At 34.9% G+C, this 17,928-nt stretch overlaps 1 protein-coding gene across 1 annotated transcript in view; it reads right to left on the reverse strand.

Moving 5' to 3' along the window:
- Positions 1-6,969: 6,969 nt before the first annotated feature.
- Positions 6,970-17,928, reverse strand: part of BMPR2 (bone morphogenetic protein receptor type 2) — a 167,802-nt gene continuing 156,843 nt past the window's right edge. The window contains exons 12-13 of the mRNA XM_010971833.3: positions 15,763-17,042; positions 6,970-14,408 (exon numbers count right to left, since the gene is read on the reverse strand). Coding sequence (XP_010970135.2) covers positions 14,158-14,408; positions 15,763-17,042 — 1,531 coding nt within the window. The 3' untranslated portion in view covers positions 6,970-14,157. The remainder of the gene's footprint in view (positions 14,409-15,762; positions 17,043-17,928) is intronic.

A 17,928-nucleotide genomic window follows, 5' to 3' on the forward strand; every position in this document is an offset into this window, starting at 1 on the left:
CATTTACTCACTATCTGGGGGAAGAATGGAGAAATAACAGTGGACTTCCTATAGAAGAGTGCTCATCAGTGGAGAGAACACACAAGCTGCCTTGCTTCACAGTTTTAGCCAGGGCTGCCTCTCCTCTCAAGTTTATTCTAATATACCTAGCATTTCCTCTAGGCCCTTATATCCATGTTATGCTTGGGATGGAAATTCCTGAGACAGGGAGTCCACACCAAGCTTACAAAGATTAGGAAGGGAGCATAAATGGGTGAATCTTGTTGTGTAAAAGACATTTAGGAATTGCTTGATTTGAGGAGAGTCCAGATCCCACCTAAAAGGCATTTAAATAAAAACACATTTTAAATATTATGCAGGCCAAACAAACAGCTGGCTGGCTGAGTTCAGCTCTTGCTTCATCCTGTTTTTACTCCTTTCCTAGAGAATAGGGATTAAAGTATTATCCTCTTGCATGTCAGATATGGAAATGATACAGAAAATCAAAACTAATTAAGAGGAAGGTCTAAATAGACCATGAATTAGTAAACTTCTGCATACTTTAGGAGAGGCTATTTCCAGAATTTTAGTCACACGGAGAATGAACGGAGTCCTGGTTCTGGTTTCTTATTTTAATTTTTCGAATCAGCTTTGGGCTGAGTAACAGAAAATATTTTTGTGTAAATCTCTTTGAAAGGATAGCCCCCCCCCCCCAATTCAAAAGTCAATTATTGCCCTTTTTGATTTTTGCTTACACGGTCCACGTGAGGATATCATTCTTGATGTTACTAAGAATTTTCGTGTTGAAAGAGGCCCTGTTTGAAAACACAAGCAAGTTTTGAAATACCTTACAGTAGAAACAGCCCTCAAATCCAAAAAGATTTGAAAGTTGGGGAAAATAATTTCTCTTTTGAGAACATGAGAACATAGTGACTCAGGTTTAGGTAAAAGACAAAATAATATTGAAATTTATCCAGCATTCCTGAAATGGGCAACCTGAAGTCACATTTGAGTCAGATGTGATCTATTTTAACTCAGCACCCCTTGATCACGTGGGCTATTTTGGTTTATCAGGATAGATGTAGTGATGTCTCATTCTTCCCTCCCTGTTTCATTTTCATCTTTAGTAAAGGAGTTATCAGTAGCTTCATTTACCACCTAAAATTTCCAAAGAAGTTCTTATAATTGGGGAACTTGTCAGTTTATACATCTAAGGCATCTTAATGGAAACCTAAAGACACAAAAAAGCTTTATAGTATTAGAAAAAATTATACCTTCTTTTCCTTCTTATGATAATTTATAAAGTAATACTGAAGGCTGACCAACAATTCTGAATATTGACAAGCATGGAATTTTCAGGTAAAAAATACTCAGAGAGGAGAAAAATATAAGGAGGAAAATAATCAGAAATTATTTCCTCAAAAAATTAAATATCAAGAAAGCCGAAGTAAAAACAGTTAAAAAAAAAAATCTTAACCTAACTTTGCTTATAAAATGCCATCAGAGAACTTTGCTAAACTTTGACAGAATTCTAGCAAATGCCAGTGTTCCATGAAAATATTCAAACAACTCTGGATTAGACACCTCTTACAAGGTCTCAGGAATTGTAAATTACGTTTCACTGCAGGACTATAGTGAGATCATGACAAGGTCATGTTCATTAAGTCCTGGCTTTGTTTGGTATTTGTGTTTCTTCTGGAGAGAAGGGATGACCTGCAGGCTTTCTGCCTAGTAGCTCAAACTTTCTCAGCCAACGAAAAACAGTGAACTGTTCTAATGTAAATGGTTTTCAAGAGCCTGTCCTGCTTATTATTCATAATCAATTAAAAAACACTATGAACCAAATTTGACTAAAGGCATCAAGACGTTGAAAAGAATTGGAGAGGCCTCTAGTTCTTTGAACATGAAATAAGAGAGCCGCCTGGTGGTTAAGGTGGCGCACAGACTTGCTGCTGGTTACCTGCAAACAGTAATATTACTGTTTTATTAACATGACTGAAAAAAGTAGAGAAAAACACTACAGTAAAAAACAAAAGGATAAAAGCATTTAACTGAGGACCTATTTTCCAAACCCACTTAATCTAACTCACTCTTTCTGAAACCACGCTTGCTGAATGTAGTTTATGGGTAATACTGGTACTCATTTATTTGAAATTCTCTCTCTCTCTCTCTCCCTCTCTCTCTCTCTCTCTCTCTCTCTCTATATATATATATATATATATATAAAGCATATCCACACAATTTTTCAGTGCTTATCATTGTGGTCAATTTTAACCCTACAGATGTGCCACAAATCTCACAAAATAACTTACTAAACGGCCTGCAGTTAAATTACTTTCACATAGAGAACTCAGATGGACTAAGAAGCCTGATTAATAGAAGTTAGGTGAGAGTCTACTTTGACATTTTTAAAAAGAACATTTTGGTGTCAGCATATCAATCAATTAAAGTTGGTACTTCAGAGAGAGAAAAAACTGGTAAGACTTCCTCCCTGAAGCAAAAGTCTGACAATCTAGTAAGGAGATAAACAAGTAGCTATAAACTATAGGGTCAAGTGGCGGAAGGTGAGGCTGGAAAGGAAGTGGCTGACGCATGGTAGACTTAGAACTTCAGGTCAAGGAACACAAACCATTGGGAACCTGGTAAGAGTACAGACAAGATGATTGGTGGCAGAGTATAAAATTGCTGGGAGTAGAGAGAAAACAAAAAAAGGAAGATTTAAATGCCTAACAGAGACTTAAACAGAAGACAAATGCGTAACAGCTGACAGAGAGGTTCTGAAACAGTTAAGAAGGTACAGTGGGAGTAAGGAGAAGGAGACAGATGTAAGAGGTTTTGCTTCAAAGTTTTACTGAATAATTTTTTAAATTTTATAAATGGGAGAAGATGTGACTCCCAGAGGGCATCATTGGTATGATGGAGAAGTGAATTTAATAAATTTATTTTATTAAATTATTTACTTTAAAAACTAAATAAAACTTTTACTTAAAAAAACCCCAGATAGTTCTGAAGTTCTGCATGACATCTAAAGAGAATAATTTGTTTTCTTAAATATATTTCCTTAGATGTTGTATTTTCTCTGTCATCTTTTATAAATTATTGATTGGTTCAATCTATGAAAAGTTTGCTAAGCAAAGAAAAACTTCCCTCTTACCTACCCCATTTATCACAGTTACAAAAAAAAATCACTCATTTGGGATGCTTGTTTCCTTGACTAGGAAATAGTTTCTGGGTTTTTCTATCCTTTCTAATTAAGTAGAGAAGGAAAGAAGTGCTCCAGGATTGAGAAGTGATTCTGGTTGAGGAATAGTCGGGAGAGGGAAGCATCAGACAAGAGAAGGGTAGCTCTTCTTGGAAGATCACATATCTACAATCAACCCAACCTCCTATCTTTCCACTGCCCATCATTTTAGGGTATCTTTTTGTTGCTGTTGTTCCTTTTAAGGCTGCTTTTGATACTCATTTTTATAGAAGGAGAACAGGGTGACCCCAAAATATCCTAGTACAATACTATGTGCAACAAGTTGGTCTAATAAGGCACTCGGTCAAAAAGATCAAATGTAACTTGTATGTGAGTTCCCTTAGGGAAGGCTGTGTTCTTGAAACATTTCTACAGATAATAGGTGAAAGGTGTCTGCACATATATTTGGAACCAAAAATTTGAACACATGATGTCAAAATTGTTCTATTTTTAAAACTATAAAGGCAGATCCCTCTGTGAACTGCACATTCCTTGAGGTTCCTCTTTAACCCTGATCCAATCTGCTTCCTTTTCCTTAGCATCACTGACTCAACCTTGGTTTAGGTTATCATTATCTCTCACCAGCGCCACACTAGTTTCCGTTTCTATACTCAACTTCCTTACTCTCAATCCATTCTTTTTTTCCCCTCAAATATATATATTTTTATTGAAGTATATAGTCAGTTTACAATGTTGTGTCAATTTCTGGTGTACAACACAATGCTTCAGTCATACATGAACATACATATATTCCTTTTCATATTCTTTTTCACTGTAAGTTATAAGATATTGAATATAGTTCCCTGTGCTATACAGTATAAACTTGTTTATCTATTTTATATACATTAGTTAGTATCTGCAAATCTCAAACTACCAATTTATTCCTTCCCACCCTCTTCCCCCCTGATAACCATGTTTGTTTTCTATATCTGTGAATCTTTTTCTGTTTTGTAAATAAGTTTGTCTTTTTTTTTTTTTTTTACGATTCCACATATAAGTGATATCATATGGTATTTTTCTTTCTCTTTCTGGCTTACTTCACTGAGAATGACGATCTCCAGGTCCATCCATGTTGCTGCAAATGGCATTTTTATTTTTTATGGCTGAGTAGTATTCCATTGTATAAATATACCACAACTTCTTTATCCAGTCATCTGTCAATGGACATTTAGGTTGTTTCCATGTCTTGGCTATTGTATATAGTGCTGCTATGAACATTGGGGTGCATGTATCTTTTTGAATTAAGGTTCCCTTTGGATATATGCCCAGGAGTGGGATTGCTGGATCATATGGTAAGTGAATTTTTAGTCTTTTGAAGAACCTCCATACTGTTTTTCATAATGGCTGCACCAAAGTACATTCCCACTAACGATATAGGAGAGTTCCCTTTCTCCATAGCCTCTCCAGCATTTATCTTTGTGGACATTTGAATGATGGCCATTCTGACTGGTGTGAGGTGATACCTCTCAATCCATTTTTTATACACCAGCTGAGATACCTAATTTGAGACTTCCCTGCTTGAATCCTTCCACTGACTTCCAGATACATCCAAACTCCTAGCATAATATGCTAGTCCTTCTGTGATGTAGTCCCACCTGGGTCATCTGGGTTTCTCTGGGTCATCTCTCTCCATACTTTCACTTAGCACCCCAAACTCTATTCCTGTATAGCATCCTCCCACCCCCAGAAAAACTCCACCATCTCTGGCCTCTAGGGTGTTGTGGGTGCTGCAACTTCTACTAAGACGGCCACTGCTCATCTCTTAGCTAATTCCTCCTTACATTTTAAGACAGGAAAGTTGTCTCAAAAGGAGAAATTGCCTCTGACTCAGTAAGACTGGATTAGGTATCCTTGCCATGTACACCCATAATACCCTTAGTTTTCATGCTGTCACAATACTTACAATCTGTACTGTAATTTTCTCCAAATCTACTGTGAGCAATTTGAGGGTGGCCTGTGTCTTTTATCTCCTACTGCAGTGCTTGCTATACAATAGATGTTCAAAAGTTTTTTGGTGCCCCTTTGAAAAAGGAACTGACTAGTCACGAGTGAAATTGCATTTTGTTTGCTTCTCTCATGCCCCTAGTCCAGTCATTCTCCTTTCTGGTCTACCCTGCACACCTGTCAGTGCCAACTTCAAATTACTTCTATCAAGGTCTCTCCTTCCTTGGAAACATTGGTTTCCCTACTGTCTATGGCAGCAAGTCCAGAACCTAGATCTAGCTTTCAAAAGTCTTACTATCTATTTGGATCTACATGTTCTGCTTTATTTCCAGTCCCTATTGGCCCTTATCTCTGGCCACTTGGAATATTCTGCCTTCATTTTTCCTATTGAAATCCCACCTGTCCTTCCAAGACCCTGCTCAATAATCATTTCCTCACTGAAGTCTTCCTTGGTTCTTCATATACTGAGCATATAGTTTACCACTCATTTGGGCACTTACATGTCATCTTGCTTGGAGGTAACCTTTTTCGGGGCAGGCCTTCTCTCTTCCACAAGATGGCTTAAGTTCCTAGGGTGCAGGAATCATATCATCCTCTTTGGTATCTCTCAGTACAGCAATACCTATTCAATTTCAAAAAAGTGAATAATACATTATACCAATAAAATGAAAACTGCCCAGATATGGAATTTGACCTTTAAATTGAAAAACAGTAGAGAATAAAGAGTCAGTTTCTAAGTTTGTCCTTTGCAGAGAAAGATGTAAACTGGAAAGGTGGGTTGGATAGGTATAGGTGTAAATGAGAATAATTTTACTTGTGTAAGTCATCATTAAAAGGTTAAGCAGGTCATTATTACACATTTTCCCAGGTCATCATATTTTCTCTAAAAACACTTTGTTATCATCTTGAATATTAAACAGTGGGTTATGCAGAGGAATGCAACACTACCCTGTAACATAATATTACATTGTAAGGCTGATCATGTGAATCAAAATGAAAAAGGCACCCCCAACCTACTATCCCTACAATATTATTTAAAGTGACAACAGAGCCTATGAGAATAGACTATGCTTTTCTTCAAGCAAAAATTCCTTTGGCATCTAGTCAAGAGTAGTCCAGCACTCTTTAAAAAAGTGGTGGTCCTGTGGCTCCTCCTTCAGGACACTTAACTAATATACGGAATTAGTCTAGAGTTGAAACAATGTGTTGCCTTCACAAACTCTTATTCCATTTCAACAAGCCCTTCTAAAAATACAAAGTTCCAACTGCAAAGATTATTTGATGATGTGAAGCACAAACGAAATGGCACACCAATATGGATTGTTGTTTTGGTAACTGGTAACTTTTCAGCAGCCTCAAATTGCTTCACGTATATTCCTGGCTGCTTTATTTAAACACTGGGTCATTTTCGTTTTTATTTTTGAGTTTCTCTTGGTATAGTCAGAAATTGAAAACTGTAGTTTAAAGCAAAATGGAAAATACATTCGAATCTCACTTTTACCAGTTCCATGGCTTTGGGCAAGGTGTTTAACTTTCCTGAGCCACAGTTTTTTAATTTATACAATGGGGATAATATGCATTTTATATGATTGCTATCAGAATTATCAACATATGTAAAATAAACTAACGCCATGCCTGGCGTTTAGTGTGCAATTGCTATTATAATGTTGTTTTTTTTATGTATCAGACAGTAATTAAAGTCATATTAGATGGGACATTTACTCTTCTGGTACAAAACACCTAAAATATCACACTAACAATCATAATTTCTGGTGACTTCATAAAATCAAAAGATGCAATCACTGTTGTCATTAATATGATCTTTAATAAATGGAATAATGCACCATTTTACAGCAAGCCTTTTTTAAACCTAAAGAACTGTCTTAAAATCTCCTTCTCCAATGTCTCTGTATCAATACAATCTTTTTATTTAGGTTTATATATATCAAAGCATTTACTTACAATTATTCATAGAAAACTCTTTAGTGGCTTAATGTCAGCTTTCATAGTGGCATCCATAGAGAATACAAAAGAAAAGTGATTTGCTTTATTTCATACTCACACCGATCCATCAAACACAACTTATACAGCATAGCAAGGTCTCAGACGGCTTATACAAAAGCAAAATAACTGAAAGTAATTATTCATAAATTCATATATGATATTCTATTGGTAATGTAAGAGCAAAACACACCAACAAAAGATACCCGTTAACAAGAAAGAGGGTTCTGAGGAATTGCAATATTTTTCAGCCTTTCTTTTTCTAGAAAAGCATCCTCAGAAGTGAAAACTCTGTAGCTTATGTTTCTCCTGTCCATTCAGAAAAAGCATGGCAGCTACACATTTCCATGTTTCAGCTACTACAACACCATAAGAGTTAGTGTATTTTACAATTATCCACTTATTTTCATTTGAAAAATTATCAACAGAAAATTAAGGATGATTCCAGCTTATACAAACACTTATACAATATAATCTCCATGGAAACATGACAAGGCATACAAAAACTGTTTAAATAAATAAATGTGACCAGAAAAAGAAAAGCCACAGAAGCCAAGCAATTCAGTGTTAAACCAGGATCTATCTTTGAATTAACTGAATCTTTTAGTATTCTTCTTTAAAAATGTTTCCCTATCACACTTAAGAGGACTGGTCATAAGGTGGAGAGCCTGAGACAAGAGACTGGTTACAAATAACCTCACTACAAGAATATTAGGTATACAGCATACCAATTTGGAGCCTGAACTTGTCTAAAAGAAAAATTCTATTTGGATCTCACAACGTGATAAATAGGTTACCATAGGTTACCTTCGCAAAACCACCCAAGGTATTACTAAAGCTATAAACTCACTAGTTCACTTTTAGAAGACAGTTTAATAATGCTAAATTATCTCTTGAGAAAATTTTATCAGAGGAACTTCTTTACCAAGTTCTCCCATTAAAAAACAAAGTAAAATGACATGATTTGTCCCATCATGTAGAACCACTTACCCAAAGAACAGAAATGGTTTGAAGATGGTGCTTTAGCTCTAAGGCCTAAATGTGCTGCTGCAACATGTAGCCAATTAGTTGAGTCAGTATTTATAGAACTGGACAAGTTTTTATGATTAATGAAATCTGATATATCTGCATAAATTAGGTCAAATCAAAAGATAAAACATTACATGAATTGTGCGTGCAACAAACATTTTAAATCTGGATCTAATTGCTTGTTTACTACCAATTGAAGTTTTTCAGTGTGCAAAGGGTTGAAAGGGACCCTGAGTTTTTAAGTAATATTATGTCTATTGAGTGAACTAAAACATAAAAGGACAAATAAAATGGAAAAGAACCTCACATGTTGCCTTTCAAAACATTTAAAAAAAAGTTACAGTTCAAAATACAGTAATTTGTTTAAAAAAATCAATCATAAACTGGACACCCAAAATGATACATTTCTAATGATTCCTTCTCTCTTACCCATATTTTAAAATCTGGGTTTTAAATTAAGTTTAAAAATGAATGTTACAATGTTTAATAGTAACACTACAAACATCACAGTAATAATGGAATTAGAATTTTCAAGATATTATAGATTTATCTTGGGCATAATTTAATACACAGCATAAATTCTTCTGAAATATTTACTTTTAAAATGTCATCAGCCATGAGATAGAATCCTAAATTTTTCTTCATATGCACAAACACTCAATTTTAACCCGTCACTTAAAAGTTAAAAGTTTTTATAGTCCAGTCTATGTTGCAAAACAATGATGAGTATTTCAAAAGTGGTCTGCAAAAATGTACAGATAAAAACTGATTATTGTTGGGCTTGCTTTTGAAAGTTAATCTTGCATTTCGTGTTTAATATTTGATACAAAGAAGTACGTAAAATGTGGTTCAATCATAATGCTAAGCTTGCTACAATAAAGATTTTAAAATTTAATAGTAAAATGATAAACAATTCTGTATGCATGGCTTTTTAGTAATAACTAATGAGAATATAAAATCATAAAACTCCACAATAGAAAATGTTAGATAATACAAACTTAAATTAAGTGCTGATTTGCTGACAATCTGATGGTTGGATCCACTGTCAAATGGTAACATATTAATTCTCAATTCTATCCTACTGAACTACTACTTAACTAGAGTAATGAATTTGAATATAACAAAATATTTTAAGTGTTCTTAAACATAGTTATTAAAATAAGACTGAGGAGATAATGCTAAAGGAACCAAAGCAATTTAGTCTGAAGACTTGACTTAGATGTTGAGAAGCCTGAAGCATACTGAAGAAAGACAACATTTGAGATGATAAGCTACTCTTTCACTTTACTACTGGATAAGAGAAATAGATATAAAATGAAACAGGAAAGAAGCAGATTAGATATGAAGAAAACTTCTTGACAGATTTCAAGTCAGACAACCAAGGGACAGAGTAAATGAGACACAAACTAAGAGGTGAAGTAAGGAAAGTAAAGGGTAGTTGCATTGGGATGCACAAGGAAAGTAATGGGTAGTGCCCTGGGATTTCCTCTTCTTGTGTATGTTAGTTTAATCTGGGAACCTGTAGAAAAGCCTTCTTTTGATAAAAATAATTTGTGTAAATTAGCTCAAACAGTGATTTGCCAGAGTTACTTAATCAAGGAGTATACTTAGGAATGGATCATGCAAGGTTGTTTTTGGCTAAAGTTTGCATAGTTCAGAAGCTAAAAGTTAAAATGCACTTTTATCTGCTGAAGAGAAAACTGACAGTAAAGGAATGAATACTTAGAAACATTCCAGTCTGAAAAAGACTCCTGGGGTATATGTGGGAGTGTTACACAATTTCTAGGATAACTGGTCTAGATAATTAGCTAACACGTGGGTCAGTGTTTCTAAGTTTAAGAAGTTAACTTGGAAGATAGAGTAATACATAAAGCAGTCTGTGAGTAGTTATGTAATAACCTACATATGACTGGTAGTAAGTAACATACATTTATAAAAGGTTGTATGGAAATAGAATGCAATCTCACATTCCTGGAGCTAAGTACCTCCAATGAAACAGTCATTTTTATAAATAAGAAAAAAAAGCAAAAAGTTTGTTGAAAATTTTTTCCCATTTTTAAATGACTTTTAAGACAGAGGTGTATACACAATGGAAAGTTCACTGAATAGATGTAGCCTATCAGGTACTTCATTTAGCTTTAGAAGACAAATTAGAAAATATTTTAAATAAAAATACTTCTCAAATTTTGTGATAATTCCCACTGAAACACACTTACTTGAGTGTTTCTACCTTTCTTTTAACTCTTTTCACATTCAGAACCAACATACATTTTCTGGAGCAAGTAGAAACATGGAAGGAAGCTATTCAAACTGATTTATAAAAAGGACATTAGTTCTCTGGATTAGTAGAATTTTCTAAAGCAAGTAAAAGCAGAAATTTCAAAATGAAGTGAAAGTGAGGAGACTGAAAGTCCACATTAAATTAATTTCACCAAGTCAAGTAGGGAATCAGTTTAGGAAAAATTCTTTGTTCCCACAAGCCACCTTCATTTTTCCCATAATATTTACCTTACCTTTAGTTCTGCAATATAAGAATGTCAGGAGTGAAGAGAAGTGAGATTTTAAGATTCATGATGGCAGATGTGGAACTGAACTTTGTCTTGAATTAATAATTTCTCAAGCAACAATGAGCATAGACATGTCTACAAGTCTTCTTATGTTCACCTAACTTCTAAAGTCATTAAGGTATCCGGTTTGGCTTATACACAAACCACAATTATGCTGGAGTTTAATGCTGAATGTCTTACAAAACATCAGCACATTACACATCCTGTTGTACAGTGTGTAGGCAGTTTGGTGTGGATGAGAGATGTGAAGAGACCAAGCGAGGTTAAAATCTCAGCTTTGCCTATTATTAAATGTGGACCTCAGGCAAATTACTTAACTTCTCTCAGCTTCAGTTTTCCCATCTGTAAAGTGGGAATATTAACTATAATCCTCATATGGTTGCTATGAGGAGTAAAAGAGATAATGTACGCACACCACAGCATTTGGTTTGTAATAAACTGCCAATGAGTATTACTCTACTCCTTTCCTTTCCCTATAACTTTTTACACTGATATGTCCCCCCTGCAATTATGCATTTAAAAACAGGAAACATTTTTAGGAGTTATAATTAAATCATTTTGTCTCAACTGAATTCAAATCAACTTCTTTCGATGACTTAGTTCTGGTATATAATTAGCATAGTTAAGGGAATTAATAGCAGACTTTGATTACCTATTATGATACTTTTAAGGCTGCAAAACTTTAATGGTTGAATTTTAATATTTTTTTATTTAACAAATGAACTTTTATTCAAAGGGACCCAAATGCTTTTCTATATGCAAAATTTTGTGACAGTAATTAAATATTAGCTTTAAGAAACACTAGGTAAATAAAGTTAGCAAATGAGTATTTTAAGTGATTTTGCTTGCTTGTATATTAACAGATTCTAACAGTAAATCAGTCTGATGTACAACTGGATTTAAAATTTAATAAAATGATCTATACTCTATTTCTCCTATCTTTTCAAGAGTCTACTAATAAAAGACTGGGGAAAGGATATTATTTGTTTAACATGCTTGCATAAAATGGGAAACTATAAGGAGTTCTTTTAATTTGGTATATCAATTTTTGAAAGCATATTATTATTAAACATCAAAAAACTGCAGGAAAACTTACAATTAACTGGCCCAGTGTAGTAGAACATAAGAGAACTTTTCTTCTGTCAGGAAAAGATCAGTTAGACCTCAAATGGTCATTTATCCTTGATGCTTCCAATTGGAGAAGAAATATAATTTATTTTGACTCAAAGATGTCTTACAATTTTTTTTAAAGTATGCTGAAATATAGTTGAAATACACTGAAAAGCAAGAGAACTAAATGAAAATTTACTAGGAAAGATATAAATAATTCATTACATAGATTAGAAAATAACTAAATGAGAAAATTTTATTCCAGGTGTATGAAAAATATGTTAAAAGTCTGAATCAAGAGAAGGGCCAATAAAACATAAAAGGTGGAAATCCTGGGCACTAGCAAGATAATCTTAATTCAAAGAATTCAAAATCCTGTTTAGCAATTTAGCTGAATAAATGATAAGTGTTGTAACATCTAGTTTTATAAGATCACCACCGACAGCAAACAAAAGAAGTCTTACGTACAAGTAAGTCATAAGTATTTTGGACAGTAAACTGGGAAATTTAGGCCTGTCTTTAGCTAAATGATGCAAATAGAGAAATATGAGTGAGAAAATATTGTCCAGGAAAAAACCTAAATCAGGAATTTGGGGATTCGAGTTTTCCTCTTAGCTTTTAATCTCCCAGAGAAATCTTAGAAATTAACTAGATAACATCTAGGAAGTTCTCTGAGAATCTGAAAAAAATAAGTGAGACCATCACTGTTTGCAAATTGAAAGAAAATAATTTGTGCTTATAAAAAAAGTCCCTTATTTGACATAAAGTGCTTTATTTAAAAAACATGCAGAGGTTGTTTTAAAGACAATTACCAGTAATGAAAGAAGCAAGGGAAGCTTTAAAAAAAAATGATTTGAACATATAACACATTATCACTAAAAGGTACATTCTAATATAAGTAATAAATGCTACTCACACAAAGATGACATGAAAAACTGGCAAAAGGAAAAATTATGAAAATAGAATTAGTAAAGAAACACACAGTTTTGAAAAGAGAGAGGTAAGTCTCAGTCTGCTTAAAAATGATAAGTTTGGCAGCAATCCTTCCTTCCACAGGGATTTGGCATGCCAGTTGAATGATTTTTCCACACAGTGTTTTAGGTCATGGGAAGAGGAATTATTTTCAGATAAAGTTACCAGGCTTTGCTTGGGAAAAGAATAAAAAAGATACTACAGGTTCAAAACTATGAATTACTTTTAAAGTTATCTTAAACAGGATGTAATTTTATTTGAGTCAAACATGGCCTATTCAGAGAATGAAGGCTATAATACTATACTGTCTTAACCATCTACCTACTTAAAAATTCCATATAAGTATAGCTCTATAAGTTTTCTGATAAAAATGTGCTTCTTAAATAAATGAATGTGGAACAGGAACACATATATAAAAAATAAAATAAAATGGAAAACAGCTAACATTTGACTTATTCTACTTTGTTCTATGCTCTTATGAACTTCCAAAACCAGAACCAAATATGTTTATTAAAATGCCTGGAAGGAAACGTTTAGGATTTGGAAGGATAAAAGAAATGGCATTTCAAATTAGGTTTGGTAGTTCCTTCTTCAGAGCCCTTTGAGACAATGTTTCTGCATTCTCCATAAGGAGAGAGAAAGCAAGAAATCAGGTAGCTGCTTTCTCTTGTGCAAAAATTCACTGTCATAGAACTGACCTGCCAACATGATGGAGGATGGGGGAGAAAAATGTTCATAGCATGGAAGAATGTGTGCTGTTAGGAAGAGACCTTACAAGAAAGCTTATTTGTGGCCTATAGACTATTGCACGTTCAAACAAAACACAAGAGAAAAAAATGTCCATCAGATAATATGTTCAGGAACGTATCAACATATAAACTAGCTTGTGCCCAGGAATAATACATGGATACCAGACACCACTGCAGTCAAACCTGTCTTAATTTGCTTCTGTTTTAATGACCTTTAGAAACTGGTCCAAACTGATTATCAGCAATACATTGTTTTTGCTTTTTTTCTTAAAAAAATATTTTGAGACCACTTTTGATACACACACATATAATTCTGTGGTCATAACAGACAAATATAACTTTAGCAAGACTAAACAAAAGTGCAAAACTTAAAAAAACAAAATTAAAAAATATGGAAGCATAAGCTAATTTTTTTCTGCATAGCTGAAATCTATTTAAAGCAAGTCCTTGTTGCAGGGGTGGGAGGGTATACTGACAGGAGGATAAAGCAGTTTTTTTTTTTTAATGTCTTCTGCATGTTTAAACGATGCAAAAAATAATTTCCTTTCATAAGCTTGGAGATGTTTCACAGGCAGTTCATCCCTATATCTTTAGACACCATGGTTGTGGCAGTGCCTCCTTCTGCAAGGTACACAGCGGTGCTAGATTTGGAATGAACTGCCCTGTCTTTGCCATTGTTGTTGACCTCACAGTCCAGTGGTTCAGTGGAGATGACCCAGGTGGAGGGGCGCCACCGCTTAAGAGAATAAGGAGTTTTCACACGTTTCTTGATCTTTTCACCAGATCCTGATTTGCCATCTTGCGATGAACCACCTACTGAAAATAAAAGCGCAGAAAAATAAACTATATATAGAGAAACTATTAAAAAGTAAAAAGAATTGTAACTGGAAAAGAGATCAAACTGATGTCTGCAAAAGGAGCTAATGGATGTTTCTTGAAATTCATGATGCCAGGCAATATTTTTCCAGGCAAAACCTAACCAATTTATTTTTGCAATTCTTTAAGTCCAATGTTTTTATAACTGGTAGGATTATTCCATATGGCAAGGAAGAAAATATAGGAAAAACACAAAAAAGCAAAAACAGAAGAAAACTCCAAGTTCTCAATTGTATTGTAAAATCCTTGGTTATTAGTAGCAATTCTAACTTCGCAGAATGCATTTAATCATTCCATTTCATACTCAAACTGCAGCAAATTTTAAAGGCACTTGGTGTATAGTATTTTTCAGAAGAATTACACAAATACTAGAGTACAAATTTTCTAATAATTTCCCCCTCCCATAACTGACAAGACATTTTACTGATGTGGAATACTGCCATAAAGTGTCACCTTTTCTGTAATACAAGCCACTCAAACAATGGGCTAGATTCTATTGATTTTTGACAGCTGAATCTGTTCAGCCCATTCTGGAGTCTTTGACAACAACCATAAAACATGACTTTTTTTCCCCATAAGTGCTATTAGTCTAAAAGAGAAATCACTTTTTTTATAATAATAACTGTTAAAGATTTTGGTGAGCTCTCCTGTTTTGTGTTATAATCCCTTTAGGGCCATAAACCAAATATCAAGTTATTTGTTTAAGTTGCTAGGGGCCTCGTAGCACAACGCTATAGGCATGTGGGAGACTTAACAGATAACTCTTGGAAAAAATGACGCTAAAAACCAAGAACAACTTTATTGTTTCTTGTTAGTGACTTTTCTAAATTTTCTCTGGACTTGAAAGATTTATTAAGATTTTTCTAATAAAATATAAATGTATATAAAAGATATTAATATGTTCAGTTGAAATAACTTAAACAAACTGTTTCACAAGTTGTACTAATATTATTTTACTTGAAGCTTTTAGACTGGTGAGTACTTAATCTCAACTAGTCATAGCAAGTATGTGAATTGCATTATAAACCAGCAGCTACATAAGGCAAAAATTAAATTGGTAATTATTCTGATTATTGTGACACTGACTTTTTAATTATCAACAACAACCATAAAACCCCCTACTTTTTTCTTTACAACACTCTAATTACTTTTGAAGTCCAACCAAACGGCTTATTTTATTTCCGAAAGTGGTAAAAGTAAATAATTGCTAGTTGAAACACAATCTGATTCTAGCTAAGTAGTTATTTAAATGATCCCAAAAGACAAGGAGAGATCACACAGTCCCTCCACTTACACTGCAAACTGCTGCCATCAAGGACATTTGTGGCTGACAGATCCAGAGAATTAGGCCTCTGTGCTCTTCTGGGCTTTGATGGTCCAGGCTCTACTACTGTGCTTGGAACACCCTGTGTAAGAACATCTTGCTCTGAAAATGGATTGCTGTTGTTGTTATTGGAATTAGTTCGGCCACCTTCCAGTGGCCGTTCCCTCCTGTCCACAAGACGATCCAGAACACCTTCATCATGGCCAGCTTGCTGCTCTCGTCTCAGTAAAGGTTCATGCTCATCGGGACTGGAATTAATATTCAGCCGAGTGTCCTCACCAATGAATTGATTCTGCAGCATTTCTTGGGCTCTATGTGTCACTGTGTTGGCTGTCTGGCCAGATGGTACTACTCCATTGGCATACTGGGTAGTGGCAGCATGGGAGTTAACGCTGTGGTTCCTACCTGCCACACCATTCATGGTGACCGTTACCACATGAGGTTCTGCAGCATTGATTGTATTCATCTTGGCAACTCCAGTTTCTACTTGTTTCAAGTTTGATTTGTGCTTGCTGCCAAATTTCAGCCGGGGTTCCTTTGTTGAATTTTTGGTGTTTAAAGGCAAACTAGTAGGTCTCTTAGGAAGGTTCTGTTGCTTGGGGAGAGGATAGATCTGAGCGGGTGGGACATCAGGAATTAAACATGCTTGGCCATTGGCAGCTTGTGTGAAGTCCTGCTGTCCAGTCACTTCTACTGCAAGCTTTATGAGTGGGTAGAGCAAGCTGGAACTGGTGCTGCTCAGTGGGTCTGGCCCACTGAACTGTTTAAGAGAATGCTCCATGAGATTCTCATCAGAACTTTCCTTGAGGTTTTTATCAACTTCTTTTGGGTCCAGCTTGTTGGTCTCCAAGTCTTCTTCTGTCAGTTGTAAGCAGACAGGGGTTGGCCCGACTGGCTGTGAAACATTTGTGGCATGCAGATTTGTTTCATCTGGGTATGGCATCTCAGATATAGTGGTCATGCCAGTGCTTGGAGTGAGGCCAGTGGTATTTGTGGTTGTTGTGTTGGTGGACAGGCTGGTGACACTTGTTTCAGGGCTAGGGATGCGAGCTTGTGCTTGTTGCCGTTCATAGTTAATTGAATTTCGGTTCTTTTCCCCTATAGTCAAAGGTGTGCTGGACATCGAGTGCTCGGAGGAAATATTCTTCACGATGCTATCAGTATGATGGATAGAGTCTTCAATGTATGAGGAAGAAGAATAATCTGGATAAGGGCCAATCTTTGGCACACGCCTATTATGTGACAGGTTGCTTAAAGAAAAAAAGTGCCACAGTGAGAATGTACATTTATGACAAACTGACTCTCCAAGTTTAACACCCCTGATTTTAAAGTATGAACTGCTTTTTTATTCTTAACCTACATTACTCTAGAGGTTATTTAAAAGTTCTAATCAAATAATCAAGTGTCAATAACTTGCTAAAGGTTAAATCATAAAGCCTACCAAAAAATCTATGTGGATCTAGATATGATTTTTATAGATGTTCATTATTTTGGTTTACAAGAGTTATTAATTTAAAAAATTGCCCCTATAGTTTTACAACATTACCAATTATATCTTTGTGAATTGTATATTTGCATAATCAGACATAAAGTTTCAAGACCCATGATTCAAGTTTCTACACCTGTAATTCTAGATACACAGTAGCTACTCAACAAATATGTTACCAGTTAAGTTCCAAATGGCAAAAAGAACATAAAATTTTAGGTTGTTCCAAACTGCTCCAGTAAAAGGCACAGTCTAGCAATGAAACATATCGTCCTCAGGCCGAGCCATATCAACGCAAGTCCCAGAGCCTATGGTACAAGGCAGAATGACCCTCAGATAAAGAAAATCAAAGATTTAGAACTGCTCTGCAGTTATCAAAAGTTCTTCAATATCATTGTCACACCTTGAAAGTGGCAGTTCATAAGCACCACACTGTAATACCTTTATATTTTAAAAGTAAAAGCCAAGCCAAGATACGGAAGCAGCCCAAGTGCCCAATGATAGATGAACAGATAAAGAAGATGTGGTATGTATATACAAAGGAATACTTCTTAGCCATAAAAAAGAATGAAATACTGCCATTTTTGACAACAGTATGGACCTAGAGGGTATTATGCTAAGTGAAATAAGTCAGACAGAGAAAGACAAAT

The sequence above is a fragment of the Camelus bactrianus genome, chromosome 5 (genome assembly GCF_048773025.1).
Source record: "Camelus bactrianus isolate YW-2024 breed Bactrian camel chromosome 5, ASM4877302v1, whole genome shotgun sequence".
NCBI classification, from domain to species: domain Eukaryota; kingdom Metazoa; phylum Chordata; class Mammalia; order Artiodactyla; family Camelidae; genus Camelus; species Camelus bactrianus.